General features: G+C 44.9%; 1 protein-coding gene across 3 annotated transcripts in view; it reads left to right on the forward strand.

The window, feature by feature from the left end:
* The window catches only part of scrn2 (secernin 2), a 98826-nt gene that overhangs the window by 5733 nt on the left and 70680 nt on the right, over positions 1–22413 (forward strand). For 2 of the 3 annotated variants that reach the window (XM_077523534.1, XM_077523533.1), the window contains exon 2: positions 2044–2206. The exons of the other annotated variant lie outside the window; for it this stretch is intronic. In XM_077523534.1, the coding sequence (XP_077379660.1) occupies positions 2045–2206 (162 nt within the window). In that variant the 5' untranslated portion in view covers position 2044. The remainder of the gene's footprint in view (positions 1–2043; positions 2207–22413) is intronic. 3 annotated transcript variants of the gene reach the window in all.

The following is a 22413-nucleotide window of genomic DNA, read 5'->3' on the forward strand; positions in this document are numbered from 1 at the left end:
TATGGCTGGGCCGCCACAGAGTGGCGATTCCTCTGCATTTTATGACGGATTCAGGAAGTTCAATTCAATTCAGAAACACGAAACAAAGCCGGGGGGAGAGTAAGTTCATCACCGTGGCAATTAATTATTGCCAATTTGCACCGGTGTCGGCCGTAAACTCGCCAAAACACAACAGCCGTGCGCTTAGCGAACACAGTTTTTTTTTTTTGTTTTTTTTTTGTTATTGTTGTTTTCCGCCTCTCGTCCCAGGCACATATCCACATGCACAGCCGTGGTCTCCGAGCAGGGAAGTCGATTTGCGCCGCCAGTTGCCTTCACGGAAACTATCTGGGCGGGGGGCGGGGAGAGAGAGAGAGAGAAAAAAAAGAAAAAACGCCATCGAACGGACCAATCAGAAGCGAGCGACGCCCCGCCATCGATGTGCGTCCAAGGATTGGCGACGTGTGCACGTCGGCCGGCCACGAGCGACGCAGCACTTAAAATTCATGGCTCGCGTCGATCATGTGATCGACGGCGCTCATCGACGCGAGAGCAAACGTGGAGGCATAAATTAGGCTTTAATGCTGCATTCGAGGATGGTCGGAAGTCGGAAATATCCGAGTTCAAACCCAGGAAGTGTGTCGGGAATTCCACTCGCGAAGTCGGAAAAAAAACAAGGAGCCCGACTTCACCGGCGGACTACAATGTGACGTCACTCTGAATGGCAAAACACAATTTACTCGAGTATAAAACTAGATAGCTTTCTTCATTCATAAATATTCGACATAACTTCACGTAACGCAACGTATGTGACAGTATTGCTGCTATCTCCCTGCATGAAATTATACGGTCAAATACGTAACTGTATGGAATGCTTATGAAATAAGATTACAACTATAAATGAAGCAAAATTGCAAAAATGTAAATTTATAGAGATCAAAATGAGTTTTGAGGACCAAAATAAAAAACAATTTATCACTCTCCGCCATTTTGGTTGTTTACTTTCACCTCGAACGCTTTGAGGTCGGAACTGGGAAGTTTCAACTCGGATATTTCCGACTTCCGACCATCCAGGAATACAGCATAGGCCTTTAGTTAGATATGTATACGTGGCTAATCGGCTCATGCTAACTGAAGCTACGAACACAAATGCATCAATAATATTGATGTTTGATGGAAATTGGTAACGTTTGCAGCTGCAGAGAACGTGGCTTTATCGATGTAAAGCTTAGCATGGACTAACTATTTTACCGGAATACTTTGACTGGCCCCTTGTCGATGTAATGGGACCATGTTTGACGGGGTTGGACATGTTCGTGTACATTTATGGACATTTATGACGTTGCTATGGTAAGTCGCCATGTTGTTTTCGTATCGTTTGTCGAACATAAATACTCACTCAGTCTGCAGATATGATTGCATCGTAAAATGTTGGGCACCATTCAAATCTCTAGAAACTCACATTTTAAAAAGTGTATAACATGCTCAGGCATGTACTCAGCTGACGATGTGCATCCACGGCTTGTTTTGACAGATGGATGACGGATGACGTAGGCCCCTTGGTGGGCCACCGTAACGCAAAAAGGTTTTTAACAAATGTATTTTTCTAGTGACTTTACTACATTTTAAAACTACAAAACATACTTCCTTACTGCTTCCTGATGATGCAATTTAAAAAGACAGAGCGATATTGCCACCTGCCGTTGAGATCTGGATTGAGATCTTATACAGGTAGATCAGAAAATCCAGTCAGAGTTTCTAGCGTCTGATTTTTGAAGACGAAACTCTCAATCACGTCAAGCACGCAGTATACTGTTAAGAAGGCAGTATTTTACAGTGAATACACTAAATAAAAATCATCCTGTGTCACATCTCAGTATCACCATACTGTAAGTATGCCTAGGGGCGCTATTATGACATTTGAAGTGTATGCCAATGCAGAGGGCTGAATCTGCATTCTGAACCATAGGTTTTGGTCATTTCATAAGAATAATAAAGATTTATATAGGTATTTATATCTACAGTATAGGAATTTAAAAAAAAATTTTTTTTTGTTTGTTTTAGGATGGGAGAAGATCCCATGTCATGTGACTGTTTTGTTTCATTGCCCCCTGGCTCTCTTGACAACCATGTCATTTTTGGGAAGAACTCTGACCGACCCCGGGATGAGGTGCAGGAGGTTGTCCACTACCTTCCATCATTTCACCCACCCGGCACCATGCTGGAGGTACTGCTACTTTTAGTCATCTAGTTTTAGTGATATACATCGACAATTTGGGGGCCAGGTGCTTTACTAGAAAAAATGGCAGTACTACCTGCCTGGTATATTTATATATGTTATGCGCATGATAAATGAGGGCTTCTCCCAAACCCCCCCCCCCCAAAAAAAAACAAAATCAAAATACATCTACATGGGGTGGGGAAGTATATATTTTTTAAACACCTAAACATGAGGTGGCTATGCCAGCTGACTATCCAAAGGGAAGATGCATTTTTTTTAGGTATATAAGCTGATGCCCTTTTAGCCACACACAAAAATCTGGAAACTTGAGATAGTGAAAAGAAAACTGTTTTCTATAGCTCCACAATTGAGTAGCCCTACATATATAGTTCGTCTTTCCAGCTCTTTTCAGCAATCATCTTAAAACATACAGTGTAATGCATTTAGAAACAAATGTTTGAATTCATTGTTCAGGGTCTTTAAACACATTTTAACAGCTCTTTCAAATAGCAATTCAGACACAACACTGCGAATAAGATAATTTCATTGTTTGCCTTACAAATGGAGAACTGTACAGAGTGCTCGTGTGTTTTTTCAGTCTTGTCTTATTTTATTACGGATTACTTTGTGAAGATCATTTCATTTACTTGTTCTATTTGTAGACAGTACCGTTCATAGTGCAATCGCAATAATGCAATGCCAATCTAATCAGTATCTTGATTATTTTATTTTAAACGTGTTACCATATTTGGTTGAAATGACACTATAAATGTGTAACATTACAGAAAAATAAATTTCCACATGCATGTGGAAACTTCTTTTTCTCTATTTTTCCATAGAAACATATTTTTAATGTGAGACTGCAGGTTGAACTAAAACTTCCAAACATTAACACATGGACATTCTGTGAATGTTTGAGTGGAGCTAACTGCCAAACATTCCAAGGTCATAGCATTCGTCAATTCAGTCTGCTTTTAAACTACCGTACAACAGCACAATGGACAAATTATTTGATCAAATTTGCTTCCAATCTCCAATTTATAATGCACAAACCACAATTTTATTATTTTATTAAATAATATTTAATAATGAGTCATATCTAGTATATATATATTCAGAATTCTACATTTATGAAGATATTTTTTCTTATTTTGTGTGGTACAGTTTATCAATACATAAACTGCATGCTTATTTTGGTTATGATAGTGTTTTGCTGTTTCGTGAAATTGCACTGCATCCAAAAAATTATTTCTATTATTTTGGATGTCATTATTTCTATCTGCATATTTTAGAGACAGACCGATGTTTTTTTTTCTAGGGCCGATGCCAATTATTAGTAGTCAAGGAGGCCGATAACTGACATTTGAAGCCGAAATTCATTTTCAGTAAAACAGGGTGAATATTGGCATCAAATTTTTTTTTAAATGCCAATCTTGAATTTGTTGTAATTATTATTGAACAAATTTTGCAGACTTTTCAAAGTGTACATTTTTTGTCTTTGACAATAATCCATTAAAAAAAAAAAAAATGCTCAGGGAGCTCCCAAAGTATCAGCACATCTTAAAATGTTAAATGGAAACTTAAACAAGTAAATGCTATAGCTCTTTGTAGCTTTCTAATTTCGAAAGTAAATATTTTTCCCAACATTTAAAAATACCTGAAATCTTAAAGGCAGCGTCTTCCGTTTTCACTCAGGAAAATGCACTTTATAAATACAGGATGTATAGACATGAATTCCTTCTCAATCAACACCTCTGGGCTTCTGTTAATGTGTGGTGGGGATTTTTCCCCGCTCTGCGATTGGCTGGAGGGTCAAACAACTGTCTGTCCACAGAAATGTCCCGCTGTTGACAAAACAAACACAAAATGGCAATATACAGACTTTAGGAAAAATCACCACCACACATTAACAGAAGCCCAGAGGTGTCGATTGAGAAGGAATTCATGGCTATACGTCCTGTATTTATAAAGTGCATTTTCCCGAGTGAAAACGGAAGACCCTGCCTTTAAACTTTCACATTTCTTTTTTTTTTAATGTCGAACAAAAGCAAAAGGGTCAGAAGAATCTCTGTTGTGACTATCCAAACCAAATTTAGTCACTAAGATAAGAAGACGGTGCTCTGTCCGACACGCTGATTCCAAGATGGAAACTTGAGGCCTTTACTGCAGTTTGTAGGTGTTTATTTGACTCTTCAATACTATACTTTCTTATGTAAAATTACTGAAGGTGAACTTGCAGGTTGGGACAATATGGTGGTAATCTAAAATCAATATAGTGTCAATATAGCGTCAATCTTGCGGTCAACAGAAAATAATAGCACCCTGCCTCCTCTCTTCCTGTACCAAAAAGCAAACATTTCAGCAACACAGGTGACATTGATTAAGCAACCACTCTACCTTTGTGACACACCCACACACACAGCTCCGCCCACTCATACATAAACACACAGACACCACTGACCCCTACTGGCATCTCAGACAACATATCCCTGCCTCTACATACCGGCCCCTAATTATTATTACATAATAATTACCTAACAATAATAACACAAAACAACTTGACATAGAATACATGCAAACAAGATTAACATTTTTTTTTTGCATTTTTTTTTAAATATATTTTTATTTTTTTTTAGCAAATATGAAAATAGTTCTTTTGGAGTGTCCTTGAATGAAGAGGTTTCCACGTGTCGTCATGTGTCTTAATGTCCCTAGGCCAGAGGTTCCAGAACTTTCGGAGCCTAGATAGAATGATGTCTGTCACAAAGTCAAAGTCATGTCAAATCAAGTCATCCTTCAGGTGTCGTCCTCTGCTAGAAGCAGACAAATCTTTGTAACTGGCCTGTCCAGATAGCTTGTCCTGGTCTTGATCTTGACTTGCCGAACAAGTCCTTCTTTATCCGGAACAGCCTTGACAACTTTTCCCATGGTCCATGAGTTGCGGGGTGCACAGTCATCCACAATAAGCACAATGTCTCCAGGAACAAAGTTGGGTTTGATTCTGTTCCATTTTTGGCGCTCTTGAAGTTGTAGCAGGTACTCTTTTGTCCATCTTTTCCAAAAGAGGTCGGAGATATACTGTATTTGTTTCCATCTGCGGACAGAATATAGGTCCTCTTTTTGGAAAACACCAGGAGGAATGGTTGGCTGCCCTTTGAGAAGAAGGAGATGATTAGGAGTCAGAGCCTCAAGGTCATTTGGGTCTGATGATGCCTTTGTTATCCATCCATCCATCCATCCATCCATCTTCTTCCGCTTATCCGGGGTCGGGTCGCGGGGGCAGCAGCTTCAGGAGGGAAACCCAGACTTCCCTCTCCCCAGCCACTTCAACCAGCTCCTCCGGTGGGATCCCAAGGCGTTCCCAGGCCAGCCGAGAGACATAGTCTCTCCAGCGTGTCCTGGGTCGTCCCCGGGGCCTCCCACCGGTGGGACATGCCCGGAACACCTCCCCAGGGAGGCGTCCAGGAGGCATCCGAACCAGATGCCCGAGCCACCTCAGCTGGCTCCTCTCAACGCGGAGGAGCAGTGGCTCGACTCTGAGTCCCTCCCGGATGACCGAGCTTCTCACCCTATCTCTAAGGGAGAGCCCGGACACCCTGCGGAGGAAACTCATTTCGGCCGCTTGTATCCGGGATCTCGTTCTTTCGGTCACGACCCACAGCTCGTGACCATAGGTGAGGGTTGGAACGTAGATCGACCGGTAAATCGAGAGCTTTGCCTTTTGGCTCAGCTCTTTCTTCACCACGACGGACCGATACAGAGTCCGCATCACTGCAGACGCTGCACCGATCCGCCTGTCGATCTCCCGCTCCATCCTACCCTCACTCGTGAACAAGACCCCAAGATACTTGAACTCCTCCACTTGGGGCAGGATCTCATCCCCGACCTGAAGACGACACTCCACCCTTTTCCGACTGAGGACCATGGTCTCGGATTTGGAGGTGCTGATCCTCATCCCAGCCGCTTCACACTCGGCTGCGAACCGCTCCAGTGAGAGCTGAAGGTCCCGGCCTGATGAAGCCAACAGCACCACATCATCTGCAAAGAGCAGAGATGCAATGCTGAGGCCACCAAACCGGAACCCCTCCACTCCTCGGCTGCGCCTAGAAATTCTGTCCATAAAAGTTATGAACAGAATCGGTGACAAAGGGCAACCTTGGCGGAGTCCAACCCTCACCGGAAACGAATCCGACTTACTGCCGGCAATGCGGACCAAACTCTGGCAATGGTCGTACAGGGACCGAACAGCCCGTAACAAGGGGCCCGGCACCCCGTACTCCCGAAGCACCCCCCACAGAACTCCCCGAGGGACACGGTCGAACGCCTTCTCCAGATCCACAAAACACATGTGGACTGGTTGAGCGAACTCCCACGCACCCTCGAGGATCCTGCGGAGGGTGTAGAGCTGGTCCACTGTTCCACGGCCAGGACGAAAACCACACTGCTCCTCCTGGATCCGAGATTCGACCTCCCGACGGACCCTCCTCTCCAGCACCCCTGAATAGACCTTACCAGGGAGGCTGAGGAGTGTGATCCCTCTGTAGTTGGAACACACCCTCCGGTCCCCCTTCTTAAAAAGGGGGACCACCACCCCGGCCTGCCAATCCAGAGGCACTGTCCCCGATGTCCACGCGATGTTGTAGAGGCGTGTCAACCACGACAGCCCCACAACATCCAGAGTCTTTAGGAACTCCGGGCGGATCTCATCCACCCCCGGGGCCCTGCCACCGAGGAGCTTTCCAACCACCTCAGTGACTTCGACCCCAGAGATAGGAGAGCCCACCCCAGAGTCCCCAGACTCTGCTTCCTCAAAAGGAGACGTGTTGGTGGAATTGAGGAGGTCTTCGAAGTATTCCCCCCACCGCTTCACGACGTCCCGAGTCGAGGTCAGCAGCACCCCATCGCCACTATACACAGTGTTAATGGTGCACTGCTTTCCTCTCCTGAGACGCCGGATGGTGGACCAGAATTTCCTCGAAGCCGTCCGGAAGTCGTTTTCCATGGCCTCACCGAACTCCTCCCATGTCCGAGTTTTTGCCTCAGCAACCGCCGAAGCCGCGTTCCGCTTGGCCATCCGGTACCTGTCAGCTGCCTCCGGAGTCCGACAGGCCAAAAAGGCCCGATAGGACTCCTTCTTCAGCTTGACGGCATCCTTTACCGCTGGTGTCCACCAGCGGGTTCGAGGATTGCCGCCGCGACAGGCACCGACCACCTTACGGCCACAGCTCCGATCGGCCGCCTCAACAATGGAGGCGCGGAACATGGTCCATTCGGACTCAATGTCCCCCACCTCCCCCGAGACAAGGGAGAAGCTCTGCCGGAGGTGGGCATTGAAACTCTTTCTGACAGGGGATTCCGCCAGACGTTCCCAGCAAACCCTCACAATACGTTTGGGTCTGCCAGGTCGGACCGGCATCTTCCCCCACCATCGGAGCCAACACACCACCAGGTGGTGATCAGTTGACAGCTCCGCCCCTCTCTTCACCCGAGTGTCCAAAACATGCGGCCGCAAATCCGATGACACGACTACAAAGTCGATCATCGAACTGCGGCCTAGGGTGTCCTGGTGCCAAGTGCACATATGGACACCCTTATGCTTGAACATGGTGTTCGTTATGGACAAACCGTGACGAGCACAGAAGTCCAATAACAGAACACCGCTCGGGTTCCGATCAGGGGGGCCGTTCCTCCCAATCACGCCCCCCCAGGTCTCACTGTCATTCCCCACGTGAGCGTTGAAGTCCCCCAGCAGGACGAGGGAGTCCCCAGAGGGAGCGCTCTCCAGCACACCCTCCACGGACTCCAAGAAGGGTGGGTACTCTGAGCTGCTGTTTGGTGCATATGCACAAACAACAGTCAGGACCCGTCCCCCCACCCGAAGGCGGAGGGAGGCTACCCTCTCGTCCACCGGGGTAAACCCCAACGTACAGGCGCCGAGCCGGGGGGCAATAAGTATGCCCACACCTGCTCTGCGCCTCACACCGTGGGCAACTCCAGAGTGGAAGAGAGTCCAACCCCTCTCAAGAGGACTGGTACCAGAGCCCAAGCCGTGTGTGGAGGCGAGTCCGACTATGTCTAGTCGGAACTTCTCGGCCTCGCACACCAGCTCGGGCTCCTTCCCTGCCAGAGAGGTGACATTCCATGTCCCAAGAGCCAGCTTCTGTAGCCGGGGGTCGGTCCGCCAAGGTCTCCTCCCTTGGCCGCCACCCAGCCCACACTGCACCCGACCCCTTTGGCCCCTCCCACCGGTGGTGAGCCCGTGGGAAGAGGGACCCACGTTGCCCCTTCGGGCTGTGCCCGGCCGGGCCCCATGGGTGCAGGCCCGGCCACCAGGCGCTCGCCAGCGAGCCCCGCCTCCAGGCCTGGCTCCAGAGGGGGGCCCCGGTGACCCGCGTCCGGGCGAGGGAAACGCGTCTCCAAAATTTTTAATCATCATAGGGGTCTTCTGAGCCGTTCTTAGTCTGGCCCCTCACCTAGGACCTGTTTGCCATGGGTGACCCTGCCAGGGGCATAAAGCCCCAGACAACATAGCTCCTAGGATCATTGCGACACGCAAACCCCTCCACCACGTTAAGGTGCCGGCTCACGGAGGCCTTTGTTATTGGTCTGCTATTAATGATAGCTTCAACTTCGCACAGCACAGTGTGGAGACAGTCGTCATCCAGAGTTTGCACTCTCAAAGTAGAGTTGAGAACTTTCCGGATTGAACGAATTAATCGCTCCCAGGCCCCTCCATGATGGGAACCACCAGGAGGATTAAATTTCCACTTTATTCCTTTCTGCAGGAGTTCATCATGGATCCGAGACTGATTCAGTTGCTCCAGAGATCATTTTAACTCTCGATCAGCGCCAACAAAGTTGGTTCCATTTTCCGAACAGAGTTCTTTGACTTGTCCTCTTCATACAATAAAGCGACGCAAGGCGTTGATAAAGGAATCTGTTTCCAGTGACGCTGCTACTTCAATGTGCACAGCTCTCAATGCTAAGCAGGTGAAGATCACTCCATATCTTTTCACTTTAGATCTTCCTCGTTTCACTTCAAATGGTCCGAAACAATCAACTCCTACTGAGGTGAATGGTGGTTCATCTGGAGAAATCCTGTTGCGTGGCAGATCTGCCATCTGTTGGCTAGCTGGCACTGCCAGAACCCGTCGACAGACGACACATTTGGCCAAGATTTTTCGTATGGCCACGCTGGCCCCAGTAATCCAGTATTTCTGACGTAGTTTTGACAACATGTGGCTTCTTCCAGCATGGCCAATTTCTTTGTGGACTTGCCTCAAGATAAGGTCAGAAATGTGCAGGTCTTTTGCCAATATGATGGGATGCTTTGACTCTTCTGGCATTGCTGCCCTTCCAAGTCTTCCACCTACTCTCAAGATGCCATTATCAAGCTTTGGATTCAGTTTATAGATGTGGCTCGTCCGTTTCACATTTTTATTCTTTCGGAGGCTAGAAAACTCCTCTGGGAATCTTTTCCTTTGGCACAGTTTGATTATTTCCAACTCTGCCTCTTGTATGTCTTCCACAGTGAGAAAAACATCAATTGAAGGTTTGGCACATTAGGGCTTCCTTTTCACAATGTTTTTCTTTTTCTTCTCATCACCGTTTGATTGTGATGGCAACGCATTGACTTTCTTCCTTGTCTTCCAGAGGCTTAAAAGTGTATCTTTGAACTTCAAGATCCAACTCATCACTCTCTTCAGGTGGGTCCAAGATGAGGAGCGGTCAATCAATTGAGACACTGAGTCATCACTCTGGACTGAAACAGCATTGGCCAATATGCTCTTTCTAAGCTCAGGGTCATCTTGCTCCGATAGTTCTTCATAACTTAATGTATATGAAGGCCATTGCTCCTCTGTTCTCAGGAATTGTGGGCCACACATCCATTGTTCATCCTTTAAGAATGACTTCACTCCAAGTCCCCTGGAAGCAACATCTGCTGGATTAGACAAGGAGTTCACATATCTCCACTGAGTCGTTTCAGATGCTCCAAGGATCTCCGAGACCCTGTTGGCCACAAAAGTCCTGAATCTGGAGGTTTTGTTGTTGATGTATTTTAGCACTGCCGTGCTGTCAGTCCAAAACACAGAGTCTAGCAATTCCATCTGCAGCTCCCTTTTCCAAAACTTATCCATGTGGTCTGCTATTACTGCTGCTGTTAGCTCCAATCGGGGAATGGTAGTTGGTTTTAAGGGCGCCACCCTGGATTTTCCCATGATGAGAATACTACACAGCTTTCCACCAGTGTTACGTAGAAGTAGGTACGCAGCTGTTCCATAACCTACTTCACTTGCATCTGCAAAATGATGTAGTTGGGCAGAAGCTACAGTGCCAAAGTCCCCAGGCTTAAAACCTCTGTTGATCTTGAAATCTTCAAGCAAGTGGAGCTCCTGTAGCCAATTCATCCATTCCAGTGCAATGGGTGTGGGTATGATCTCGTCCCAACCAAGGCCTTTTCTACATAAGTCCTGCAGGATTAATTTGGCCCTTAACACCACTGGCGCAAGCAATCCAAGTGGGTCATAAATGGCACTGACCACGGACAAGATCCCTCTACGTGTCAAAGGTCGATCTTGGATCGAGATTTTGAACTTGAATGCATCTGACTGGATACACCACTGCACACCAAGTACTCTCTCAACAGGAAATGTTCCATGGTCCAAATCCATTTCTTTTTTTTTTTTTTTTTTTTTTTTTTTTCTTTTGAAGAGCTCAGAATTGTTCATTCGGTAGTCTTACCGATTCAACGTCTTGTCATCATTGCTCTTTTCCTTTTTTTTTTTTTTTTTTTTTTTTTTTTTTTTTTTTTTTTTTTTTTTGTGTGTGTGTATGTGTGCGTGCGTTTGCGTGCGTGCGTTTGCGTGCGTGCGTGCGTTTGCGTGTGTGCGTTTGCGTGCGTTTGCGTGCGTGCGTGCAAATACGTATAAATTTATACTCATTCATTCACCTAAAACCTTATAAATATCCCATTACCCTTCGCCTTAACCAGGTACTTCAGAATCTTGCCAGAGTCGTGAGATTTAAATGGTCAGGAGACCAGAGAAAAGGTCAGAAAAAAAAGAAATAAAGAGAAAAGAAAGGTAAATCAAAGTGACATCCAGCACCGACCAAACACTTCCTGCCTTCCCCATGATTACAAAATCAAAGTCTTACGCCAACCCCGGAAGCCTCTAAATTCCAGCAAATTTAGCGAGATCTCAAGAGCCCAGAGGAAAAACTAAAGAGAGGAAGGAGGGAAGGATCGATAAGGCAGAGTGAGATCAATAGAAGCCAGTACATCCAATCCATCAAAGTGAAGTCCAGCACCAACAAGACCCCTCCTGCGTGGTTACAAAACCGGAGTCTTATGCCAACCCCAGAAACCTCATACTTCTAATAAATTAAGATCTCAAGTGACCAGAGGAAAAACTAAAGAGAGGAAGGAGGGAAGGATAGATAAAGAAAAGTGAGAACCACAGACACCAGCACCAACTGATTCAAGGGGCTGTGGGAGGGAGAGGGTACTTCTGTTGAGTTTCAGTAGATGCTGGTGCGACGGATCTGGCATGCATAAGGACCACCACCAAAGAGAGAAGCCGTCAACCGCGGTCCAGCAAAGCGAGCACCCCCCCCCCCCCCCCCCACCCCCCCCGGAATCCCCAGGCCGCGGCAGCACCAAGGCCACCCCCAAGCCACCCGAGCGGACACCGGTCAGCGAGCCGACCCAGATACCCGGAACACCCCCGCCCCAGCCCCGGCCCACACCCCCGAGCCCAAGGCCGCAGAACGAGGCCCAGCGGGCCCCCACAGCGCCCCACCGGTCCCCAGCCCCCATCCCCCCACGACCCCCCCGCACCCCACCCAAACCCGCCATCCACCACGACCCAGGCCCCACCACCCCCGACCCCCAAACCCCCGAACACACCCCGACCCCCAGCACCCAACCCCCCACCCACCCATACCTCCACCCCCCCCCCAAACAAGCCGCCCCCCCCCGACGGCCGCCACCCCCCCCCCGCGAACCCGGCCCCCCGCGAGAACCCCCCACCCCCCCCCGGAAACCGGCACCGGGCAGCAGCGCAGAGAGGGAAGATGTGCCCACCCCACCTCCAGCCGCGCGAGATTTGCACCGCGGCGGGAGGGGGGAAGCAGAGGAGGAAGCACCAGGGGAGAAGGCGGGACACCAGAACACCGAGCCCGGTGGGGAGAGGCCCCGGTCGTCACGCCAGAGTACAAGTGACACCTAACCCTGTTACTGAGTCCGCCAGCTCGCCGACTGGCGAGCTCTACCCTTACACCGTGAATGTGGCCCCACCCAGTGTATATACAAGTGTGTGCGTGTGGTGCATTAAAATTGGGAGCAGGTGAGTCAGAGCAGAGGGAAAAAATTTCCCCTACTCCGACACACCCGTATCCCCCCCCAAAAAATGAATATGTATATGTGTGGTGCATTAAAAAAGGGAATGGAGGGACAAAGTGGTGGGGCAGGGACACAAATGGGGGGGACCACAGCGCTGCCAGGCACTGCAGTCCATCCCCTCTGATGGCTCCCCGCCCCAACTCACCCCTCCCCTTGGACGTGAGGTGCATTAAAATTGGAGGGGAGTTGAAGGGTGAAGACGGTGTTTCCACCCTTCCCCACCCCACCAAGAAATGTGTTGTGTGCCCTATGTGTATATTTACAAAGTGTATAGTGCAAGCTAGTGAAGTGAGTAAGAGGAGCGACCAGCGGGGCCTCACCCAACCCGGCGGGTGTAGGTGGCACGCCCGCCCCCCAGCACCCCCACCCCCCGCCGCCCCCCACCTCATCCACCCGGCACCACAATGGGCGGACAGCCAGCGCAGCAGGGCTACCGGACAGCCCACCAGCCACCGGGGCCCGCCCGGGGCACCAGGAGTTATACCGGAGCGGGGCAGGCCCCAAACCCTCGCCCGGCCCCCGGAGCCCGACGCCCGGGCCGGGGAGGGAGCCCCAGGCCCAGGGAGAGGGAGGGGGAGGGGCCGCAGGGCAGACAGGGAAGGGGGGGGGGGGCGGGGGAAGCGGGGAGAAGACGACAAGAAGGCGAAAGGGCGGCTGCAGGGCAGGAGGCGGGGGGGGAGAGGAGGAGGGAGGGCGACAAGGGAAAAGGGACCGGGAGGCAGAGGAGGATGGGCGGGAGGAGGCGAGGAGGGAGAGGCGACGGGGGGGAGGAAGGGGGAGGGGAGAGGGAACCACGGGGCACACCGGAGGCCCACCCACCCCGAACCGCGCCGCCGGGCACGGAGCAGCGGACCGCGCCGGGACGGCACCGCCCCGGGCACCAGGGGAAGCACCCCAACACCGCACCCCACAGGGGGCCCAGGGAGCGGCCAAGACGCAACCGCCACCGAGCAGACAACGGGGGGGGGGGGGGGGGGGCAGAACCACCCCCGCCCGACCACAGGGGACGGCGTCAAGAAAATTGACTAATTAGCATGCAGTAACACCAAGTGTTGATGCTTAGTGCCCACTAGAAATAGATCTTAAGGAGTTATTGAGTATAGTGTCGTATAGTGTGGTATGCTCGAGCCCACTAGCAGCAACTAGGTTCCTGACTATATAAAAATAAAAACAATCAGATACAAAATACCAAATACAGGAGCAGCGAAAACAGAAGTTGTAACGATGTGGTGGCTCTCGTTAACAGGCAGAATCTTGGCAGGATTAAGTTGCCAAATTGAGATTAAAATATTCTATGTACATAGACCATATTTGTTTAAATCTTGATACTTGATTTTTATTTAAGGCAGAGATTTTTTCCATTGAGATATAATTTATTAGTAAGTTTAACCAGTGGTCGATATTTAGAGATTGTTTATTTTTCCAATTGACAAGGATTATTTTTTTAGCAATAGTAAGGGCTATAAATATAGATTGAGATTGTTTACATGGTCGCTCAGTTATTGTTAAGTCACCTAGTAAACACAGTCTTGGAGATAAAGGAAGCCTACAGTTTAATATATCAGCGAGCTTTTCCAAGATTTTAGTCCAGAAATGCAGCACTGGAGTACATGACCATAAAGCATGAAGATAAGTATCGGCAGTGTTTTGTGAGCACTGGAGACAAATGTCGGAGTCAGAGAGTCCCATTTTTTTCATCATATATTGTGTAATATATGTTCTATGAAGTATCTTATATTGGATAAGTTGCAAATTTGTCTGTTTGGTCATTTTAAATACATTTTCACAGATTTGGGTCCAAAAGTCTGGTTCCGGAACTATAGACAAGTCTTTTTCCCATTTTAAAGTCGGTAAATACGTTTTATTTGTGTATAAAAATAACTTATATATTTTTGATATTTTCTTTATTGTTGTTGGAGAAAGCTTTATAATATCTTTAGCTAAGACAGGCAGTTGGAGCGTATCTTGAAGTGTTGGGATTTGTTTCTTAACCATATTTTTAACTTGCAGATAATGTAAGAAATTTCCCTTTTTTATTTCATATTTCTGGACCAAGTTTGTATATGATATAAACTTATTATCTGAGAAAAGATGATGAAGGTGTGTAATTCCTTTCTGCTCCCATAGGCTTAAATGGAACGACTGATTATTAAGTTGAAAGTCGGGGTTATGCCAAATGGGAGAGAGCCCACAGGGCGCCAATTGGGAGTTTGTAATTTCTAATGCCTTCCACCAGGCAGTCAGGGTGGCGGCTATCATTGGGTTTTTAAAACAATTATGTCGTCTTATTGATTTTGTAATAAAGAGTAAATCTGACAGTCTAAGATTATTACAATCCTTCTGCTCCAATTCCAACCAACAGTTAGTATCTCTGTTGGGTTGTGTCCATAGCACAAGATATTGTAGTTGATTAGCTAGATAATAGTACATAAAGTTTGGTGCCTCTAAACCTCCTTTAGATTTACTTTCCTGAAGAGTAGATAGACTAATTTTGGCTTTTTTTTTATTCCAATAGAATTTTATGATAGCAGAGTCCAGCGATTGGAACCAGTTAGACGTAGGTTTAAATGGAATCATTGAAAATAAATAATTAATCTTTGGTAAAACTTTCATTTTTATAGTAGCTATCCGTCCTATTAAAGAGATCGGAAGATTATTCCAGCGTTCCAGGTCACTACGGATACTATCCAATAATGGTGAAAAATTTAAAGAAGTTAATTCAGTTAACTTAGGTGAAATTTTAACACCTAAGTATTTTAAATTACCTGTAGGAAAGGAGTAGTGTGGATCCTGACTTGTAGGATTCCATGAATTTTCTGTAATAGGTAATAATGTTGATTTTGTCCAGTTAATAGAGTAATCTGATAAGTGAGAGAATTTAGTTATTAATTTAAATGCTTCCCCTAGCGAAATAGCAGGTTCTTCTAAATAGAGTAATATATCATCGGCATATAGATTAATTTTATGTTCTATTGTCCCGGAGTGGATTCCTTGGATCCGTCTATCCTGACGTATAGCTAATGCAAGCGGCTCAATAAATATAGCAAATAATAAAGGAGAAATTGGGCACCCTTGTCTTGTTCCCCTTTGTAAAGTAAAACTCTGTGATGTAATCCCATTAGTAGTAACTGTAGCTTTAGGAGAATCATATAATATTGAGACCCATTGAATGAATGACTCCCCGAAGCCGAATTTATTTAAGACAGCAAAGAGGAAGGACCAGTTAACTTTATCGAATGCTTTTTCTGCATCCAGCGAAATAACAACTGCCTTTTTATCATGCCGCTGTGACATACTAATCAAGTTAAAGAGTCTCCTAATATTATTAGTAGAATGACGACCTTTAATAAAACCTGTTTGATCACTATGAATAATTGTCGAGATTACCGTCTCTAATCGAGATGCCAAGGCCTTAGCGATAATTTTAATATCGGTATTAATTAGTGATATCGGTCGGTAACTTGACGGGAGGGTAGGGTCTTTTTCTGGCTTTAATAAAAGTTTAATTGCTGCTATATTCATATCTTGACGTATATCACCTTTACTTTTAATTTCAGTTACTACTCTTAGAAATAATGGAGCAAACATTAACCAGAAATGTTTAAAAAATATAGCCGGAAAGCCGTCTGGACCAGGTGCTCTGCCATTAGGCATACTGTCTAAAGCACGATACAACTCATCTATAGTAAGCGGGGTATCGAGAATATCTTTATGTTCAATAGATAACTGAGGTATATTTAAGCTGTTTAGGAATTCCTCAATATATTCAGGGTTAGGTCTATTAATTTCTGTGTATAGATTTCGATAATAGTTATAAAAAATATGGTTAATTTCTTCTGGTGATTGTGTGCATTCACCATTTATATCTTTAATAGCCGTTATAAGAGATTTTTCCCGATTCCGTTGAAGTTGATTTGCCAGGAATTTACCTGATTTATTATTATGTTCAAAATTATTATATCTCAACTGTTGTATTATAAACTCTGTCTTTTTAGATAACATGTTATCTAACTGTATTTTTATATTCTGTAGTTCTATCCATATTTGATTATTTGGGTTTAATACATATTCATCCGTTAGTTGTTTAATTTTATCTTCCAGGTATTTTTCTAATTTTTGATCCTGTTTCTTTTTATAAGTTGAATATGATATAATTTTCCCTCTAATTACCGCTTTCCCTGCTTCCCAGAGAAGAGATGGAGATATATTTGGAGAGTCATTTATTTCCAAAAAATCTGCCCACTCCCTTCTAATAATTTTATCAAACTCTACGTCTTTCAGTAATGAGATGTTAAAACGCCATATCGGGGGAGGTTTAAAGGTAGAGTCAATTTGTAGAGTGAGGGAGACTGGTGCATGATCACTTATAATTATAGAATGTATTTTTATAGCAGTTTTATCAACAATAGAATTATTTGTAAGGAAAAAATCAATTCTTGAGAATGATCGGTGCACAGCAGAGAAGAAAGTAAATTCCTTCTTAGTTGGGTTTTGAAGTCTCCAGCCATCGCTGAGGCCAAAATCCTCCATATACTCATCTATTACTTTAGCGGATCGTAATCGCCTTGTATATATCGTATTATTAGAACGATCTATTAACGGGTTCAAGACCGTGTTAAAATCACCTCCAATAATAATAGTAGAATTTGTTGCTAAATCGAGTAACCGAGAGAAAAATTCATGGAAAAAATCAGGGTCATCATTATTTGGGGCATATAAATTACCAATTGTATATACTTTATTAAATATAGTTACCTGGATAATAATATATCGGCCCTCTAAATCTGTTACTATATTATTTAGAGTAAAGAATAAATTCTTATGTATAAGTATAGAGACACCTCTTTGTCTACTATTATAGGAGGCAGAGTAAACTTGACTAAAATTTTTATCTATAAATAATTTTTCTTCTGATTTTTGTAAGTGGGTTTCTTGTAGGAGACAAATATCTGCCTTAAATTTTGAGAGATGGTCTAAAATTTTTATTCTTTTTGCCTGGGAGCGAGCGCCACACACATTCCAGGAGACCAGAGCTAATTTCTGCATACAAGCAATATAGACTCAGTCTTATGTATACATCTATATAAGCTGCTTATTAATATTAACATATTGTAGGATAGCAAAAGAGTAATTAGGCAATTTATATAATTTATATAAAGAGAGAGATAGCAAGTAGATAAGTATAATAGTGAAGAAACGTGGGGGGAAGTGAGTGTGAAGGAAATCTGTGGGGGATTCAACATAACAATACACCAGTAAATGGTGACCTAAGCGAGATTATTATTATTATTATTAATTTATTTTTTTAAGAATATATTTCTATATTATTATTATTATTATTATTATTACTTTATAGCCTATGCATAATATAAATTCATATTCTATTTCGTAACCCATTATCCATACATATACATACATATACATATACATATATATACATATATACACATATACATACACATACATATACATATACCTACGTCAAATAATCACACAATGCTCGGCTCTACCAATTGTCAGTTAGAACAGCCAAGGGGTCGAGGTTGGGTTTCGGAATAGCTGGCCGTCGATATATAATTTATCAACGACCATCGAAGTCCGTTTACCCTCCTGTCTATTTTGTTTCATGATAGGAAACAGTAAATCCATTTCTTTTACATCCACTGCCCTCTCCTCTTCAGGGATTGCTAACAACACATTTCTGCTGTTGCTCATCCACTTCTTTAGCTGAAAGCCACCTTTGGCACAGATGGCTCGAAGATCACGATAGAGGGCAATCGCTTCAGCTTCAGTGGGTACTGAGACAAGACAGTCATCTACATAGAAGTTGTATATAATGGTGTCCACAGCTTGCAGACTGAACAAATGGCTGTTGTCTTCTGCACATTTTCTCAAGGCAAAGTTTGCACAGCTTGGCGAAGATGTTGCTCCGAAGAGATGGACACACATCCTGTATTCCTCCATTGGTTGAGAGTAGTTCCCATTGGGCCACCAGAGAAATCTTAGTAGGTTACAGTCTTCATGTGGTACACGCACCTGGTGGTACATGGCCTCAATATCTGCTATCAAGACAATGGGCTCCTTCCTGAATCTGCTTATGACTCCAATTAGTGAGCTGGTAAGATCAGGTCCTTGCAGCAACTGGGAGTTCAAGGACATTCCTTGAAATGATGCAGCACAGTCAAACACCACTCGAAGTTTCTTCTTTTGCGGATGGTACACACCATGGATGTACCAAATTTTGCCAGGACTACATGCCACCTCATCTGCAGGCACCTTCTCAGCATGACCGCAAGTAATCATGTTGAGCATGAAAGCAGCATAATCTGCATGAAATACAGCATGTTTTTGAAACCTACTTTTGAGGTTCAAGGCGCGTTGCTCTGCTAACTTTGTCCTTTTTGAGACTTGACTTTGACTGGCACAATAGAGAGCTTGCAGTCATGATCACCGGCCCCAGTGAGACCACTACTTTGCACCGCCACCAAAGAGCTGCCCACTGGTTCATTTGTATTTTCTACATTTCCTTGGTCTTTATCTTGGTCCTTGTTCTTTTGGTGAATGTGAAGAATAGTTGGATGATTAGCTCCACATGTTTTGCATGACAGTCGTCTCCTGCAGTCCTTACTAATGTGCCCAATGCGCATACAGCCAAAGCAGACTCCATGCTCTTTTAGAAAAGCCATCTTTTCTACATGCGTCCTCTTTCCCAGTAGAGAACACAGTTCCAATGCATGTCCACCCTTGCAGTATCGGCAGGATCTTTTGTCCAGGAAGACTCCTTCTTTCTTCACATCAGCCTTTTCATCAACTGAAGCTACTGTAGTAGCAAAGGTGCTTTCTTGATTTTGTATACGATGCTGATAGTTACTTTTGCTGCTATCTTTATTTTGCATTCTTGTTGGCGTGTCCTGTATGTTGCCAAATACAGGATCTGCTGCGATCTTTACTTGCCGCTCAATGAAATTGACGATGTCAGAAAAAGTAGCTCTTTGTTGACGAGTCTCTTGAATATCACAAGCTACTGACCTCCACTTATCTCTCAGTTCATATGGCAACTTCTTAATCACCATCAGCATGCTTGAAGGCATGTTAAGCTCAGACATGTATTGTATGTCATCCATTGCATTGCAGCATCCTTTTAAAAAGAGACTATATGCTTGGAGTGATTTGATATCTTCTGCCTTAACCACAGGCCATGAGTGTGCCTTGTCCAGATAGGCTGAAGCAATTTTTTGCTCATTCCCAAAATGTTCTTCTAACAAAGCTTTAGCTCATTGATATCCTCTGTCTGCAGGCATTTGTTGACAGCTCCGAACAAGTGCTCGTGGTTCTCCTCTTGTATACTGTACTAGAAAGTGCAGACAGTCTCCTGCATCATCTGTCCTTTCTTCTACATTGTGCTCAAAGGCTGTCATAAAGGAATGATAATGCAGAGGATCTCCATCAAACACCTGGATCTCTCTTTTGGGCAAATGAGAGATGCTGTGTTGCTGTGCCAACAGAGCCGAGATTTCGTTTTGCCTTGCCATGATGGATACCAAGTTGTTAGAGTCATCAGTGACTGGCACCTGAGCACGTGGGTTGACTGCATACTGGGATGTTGAAATGTTCACAGTAGGAGCCATCGGATATTGAGGCAACCTCTGATGGTCTATCTGAGTTGCAACACCATCAGTGGTTTTCTTTGTGTTAGTCTGTGGTAGATGAGACTTTGATGTGATTCGACTGTCATACTGACTTTGCCCACCAGGGACAAATGAATCAACCTCAGGATTAAGAGCAGCGTAAGCCCCTCTGGCTTCATAGGATTCCATTCCATCTGGTTTCTTACATCTGCTGCCTTTCACACTACTGCCTGAAGTTCTTAGGACATGCATCGTAGCTTGAGCAGCTGCAATTTCCACTTCAAGATCAAATCTCTCTTTCCTTTTCTTTATTTCCTCTTGTTGCTGGTCCAGCTCTTGTTTTTGTTTGAGTAGTTTTTGACGAGTGAGAAGAGCAGCTATTTGAGCCTCTGCTTTCACACGAGAAGAGGCAATAGAAGAGCTTGAAGTTGTTGAAGTTCCAGGTTTTGATCCATGTTTTCGGTTTCCAACATTTGAAATGCTGTCATTTGGTTGAATATCATCCTGTATCACATGGTCCGTTTTTTGAGGCATGTCATCCTGTTTCATGTCATATGGTTTGCAATCAAAACGTGACTCATGTAATGGCAAGCTTTGAGAATTTTCAAGCCCATTATGTGATGGTTTCTCCACATTGTTAGTTGTTGCATTTCTTGAGATTGGTCTCTTTATTTCAGAGAGCCAGCATTTCACATCTTCGATGAATCCTTGGTTGTATGTGTTGATACTTGAAAACCACATTTGTTGTTTATCCTTTTCCTGTTCAGGTACAAGTTCCATCAGTGACCCATGTAGTGAAATTGCCTCACCATGCAATAAGATTAAAACGTCCAGTTGTTTTTGCACTTGAAAACCATTGTCATCATCGCCCATAAGCTCCTTCAAAGCAATAATGACACCTTTCATCTTATTTACTCTTGTTTGCCGTTCCTTTTGAAGTCTTTCCATTTTACACAATAAGGCCTATTCAGTGAGAATGATTTTTCTCTTGACACTTTCATTGTTTTCATTAGTTTCATTTGTGTTTGAACCAAGCTTAGATTGATTCGCACTTGACCCAGCTTTTGATCCACTCATATTGACATCAAGCAAAATATGCACCTCAGCAGTCCAGAAAGCAAGTCACAGTTCACACTCTGGTTCAGACTTGAGTATCATCAACTTCCACTTTACGTGAGTAATGTGCACAAACAAGCGATCCACTTTTCCACAAGAATAACATCAAACGGCCACAGCGTCCATGTATATCCAATATGTAGGTGTGCTCAGCATCAACTGTGTCCAGGCAATTAGAAACATCACAGATGAATAACACATACCATGAGTAGCGCTGCGCTCCGTCACTTCATTCAAATTTACTCACGGTCATCCATAGTGGCTAAGTGGTCCATTGGGTGCACAAATCCAACAAAACATCAGAGGTGTTGGCTATGAAGCTTGAGTTTCTGTTGACAATTGATGTGACTATCCAAACCAAATTTAGTCACTAAGATAAGAAGACGGGGCTCTGTCCGACACGCTGATTCCAAGATGGAAACTTGAGGCCTTTACTGCAGTTTGTAGGTGTTTATTTGACTCTTCAATACTATACTTTCTTATGTAGAATTACTGAAGGTGAACTTGCAGGTTGGGACAATATGGTGGTAATCTAAAATCAATATAGTGTCAATATAGCGTCAATCTAGCGGTCAACAGAAAATAACAGCACCCTGCCTCCTCTCTTCCTGTACCAACAAGCAAACATTTCAGCAACACAGGTGACATTGATTAAGCAATCACTCTACCTTTGTGACACACCCACATACACAGCTCTATCTCAACAAGAAAGGAATATGATATTTACATCAAACACTGTTTCTTTACCGTAATCTTCATTTCATTTTCATTGATCAAGATCTGTGAAGTCTCTATGCAGGGGTCACCAACGCCGGTCCTTGAGGGCACCTATCCGGCATGTTTTGGGTGTTTTCCTCCTCCAACATGCCTAATTCAAACGATCAGGGTCGTTATCGGGTTTCTGCAGAGCTGGTTGATGAGTTCATAATATGAATCTGGTGTGTTGGAAGAGGGAAATATCCAAAACATGCTTGGATAGGTGCCCTCGGGAACCGGAGTTGGTGACTCCTACTCTAATGGTCTTTAGCTTGTTCTGGTGATCTATTCAGTCTTCTTGTCACTCCAGG

The sequence above is a fragment of the Festucalex cinctus genome, chromosome 6, assembly GCF_051991245.1.
Source record: "Festucalex cinctus isolate MCC-2025b chromosome 6, RoL_Fcin_1.0, whole genome shotgun sequence".
Classification (NCBI taxonomy): Eukaryota; Metazoa; Chordata; class Actinopteri; order Syngnathiformes; family Syngnathidae; genus Festucalex; species Festucalex cinctus.